This window comes from Cyprinodon variegatus, unplaced genomic scaffold (genome assembly GCF_000732505.1).
Source record: "Cyprinodon variegatus isolate N-32 unplaced genomic scaffold, C_variegatus-1.0 Scaffold1944, whole genome shotgun sequence".
Classification (NCBI taxonomy): Eukaryota; Metazoa; Chordata; class Actinopteri; order Cyprinodontiformes; family Cyprinodontidae; genus Cyprinodon; species Cyprinodon variegatus.
Window position 1 is genome coordinate 46,618 of NW_015152397.1, and position 1,453 is coordinate 48,070.

General features: G+C 49.5%; 1 protein-coding gene across 1 annotated transcript in view; it reads left to right on the top strand.

Annotated features, from left to right (window-relative positions):
* The first annotated feature begins 693 nt into the window (after positions 1 to 693).
* LOC107104900 (arylsulfatase J-like) overlaps positions 694 to 1,453 on the top strand; it is an 8,090-nt gene continuing 7,330 nt past the window's right edge. The window contains exon 1 of the mRNA XM_015405015.1: positions 694 to 1,344. Within this exon, the coding sequence (XP_015260501.1) occupies positions 1,031 to 1,344 (314 nt within the window). The 5' untranslated portion in view covers positions 694 to 1,030. The remainder of the gene's footprint in view (positions 1,345 to 1,453) is intronic.

Sequence of the window (1,453 nt, forward strand, 5' to 3'; positions counted from 1 at the left end):
TCCCTAAATCACCTCATCTGTTGTTCCTTAGAAGCAATCATCCATTTTATCGGGCTGCATCATTCTATATTCTGCAGCTCTACAATTCTAGATGCCAGAGCTCTGGGTCCCTCCCCCTGCAGCTGGCATGCGGGGATCCAGGGGCCTCTGGTTCATTGGTTGGTCCAAAGAAAGACCAGTCAGCGACTCTGTGAGATGGAAGTGGCAGCCTTATATGGGGGTGGTCATTATGTAGCGCGCTGACAGGCGGACTGCATCTGGTTTATGAGGATCTGTGAGGATCATCTAGTGAAGTTAGGAAGGTTTGTTGAATCTAATTCAGGACATTATGAACCTGTTGCTGCATGAGGCCCAATGAGAACGCAGGAAACCTTCCCCTCCAACAAATACATTAAAACAGAAAACAATATAACCTCAAACAAAAACAATCAGTGAAAATATAATTTTCTCCATAAATACAAATTACTCTAAAACATTTTGAAAAAGTTCACTTTTTAATATGCATTTCTTTTATTTCCTTTTATGAAACATGTTTATGGCTTTTAATGATATTAGAACAGATTTCCCTCCATAGTCCTGGATCCTGGAAAAGGATCCTGGAAAAGGATCCTGGAAAAGGATCCTGGAAAAGGATCCTGGAAAAGGATCCTGGAAAAGGATCCTGGAAATAGATCCTGGAAATAGATCCTGGAAAATGATCCTGAAAATAGATCCTGGAGTCAAACTCCGCCCAATGACTAAAGTCAAAGTGGTGAAAAAAGGCTGCAGTCATGTTGACAGGTATTGAATAAATAGCCAAACCGCTTGCCATACAATGAGCGCATACAGGCTCTAGCTGTGCAGCAGAGTGGGAGTTCTGGGAGTTCTGGGAATTCTGGGAATTCTGGATCAGCTTCCTTCAGTCTTTCACGCCCAGTTTGGACCGAGGAGCAGGAGAACAGCTGAGAGGAGCAGCCGCTCCCAGGCTGGAGGAGGACCGCTACCCAACTCCTCAGCGCCGCGGATCATGCGCCTCGGGTCGGACTGAAGCATGTTCCTGCCGGGGCTCTTCCTCCTCTTCCTCCTCTTCCTCCTCTTCGGTCCTACGGCGTGGGGCGTTCACGTGTCCTGGGAAAACTGGAGGTCTGCGCAGCTGAACAGCGGGGCTGAGTTCGAGCCGCCTGCCTCCAAGCCGCACATCGTCTTCATCCTGGTGGACGATCAGGGCTTCCGGGATGTGGGCTACCACGGGTCCGAGATCAAAACCCCGAATCTGGACCGACTGGCGGCGCAGGGAGTCAAGCTGGAGAACTACTACGTTCAGCCGCTGTGCAGCCCGTCCAGGAGCCAGCTGATGACCGGCAGGTAGGACACACCTGGAGGCCAGCGGCTCGCTGAGCAGGTCTCAGGTCTAAGATCAGGTCTCAGATTAGATCTAAGATCAGGTCTCAGATTAGATCAGGTCTCAGATTAG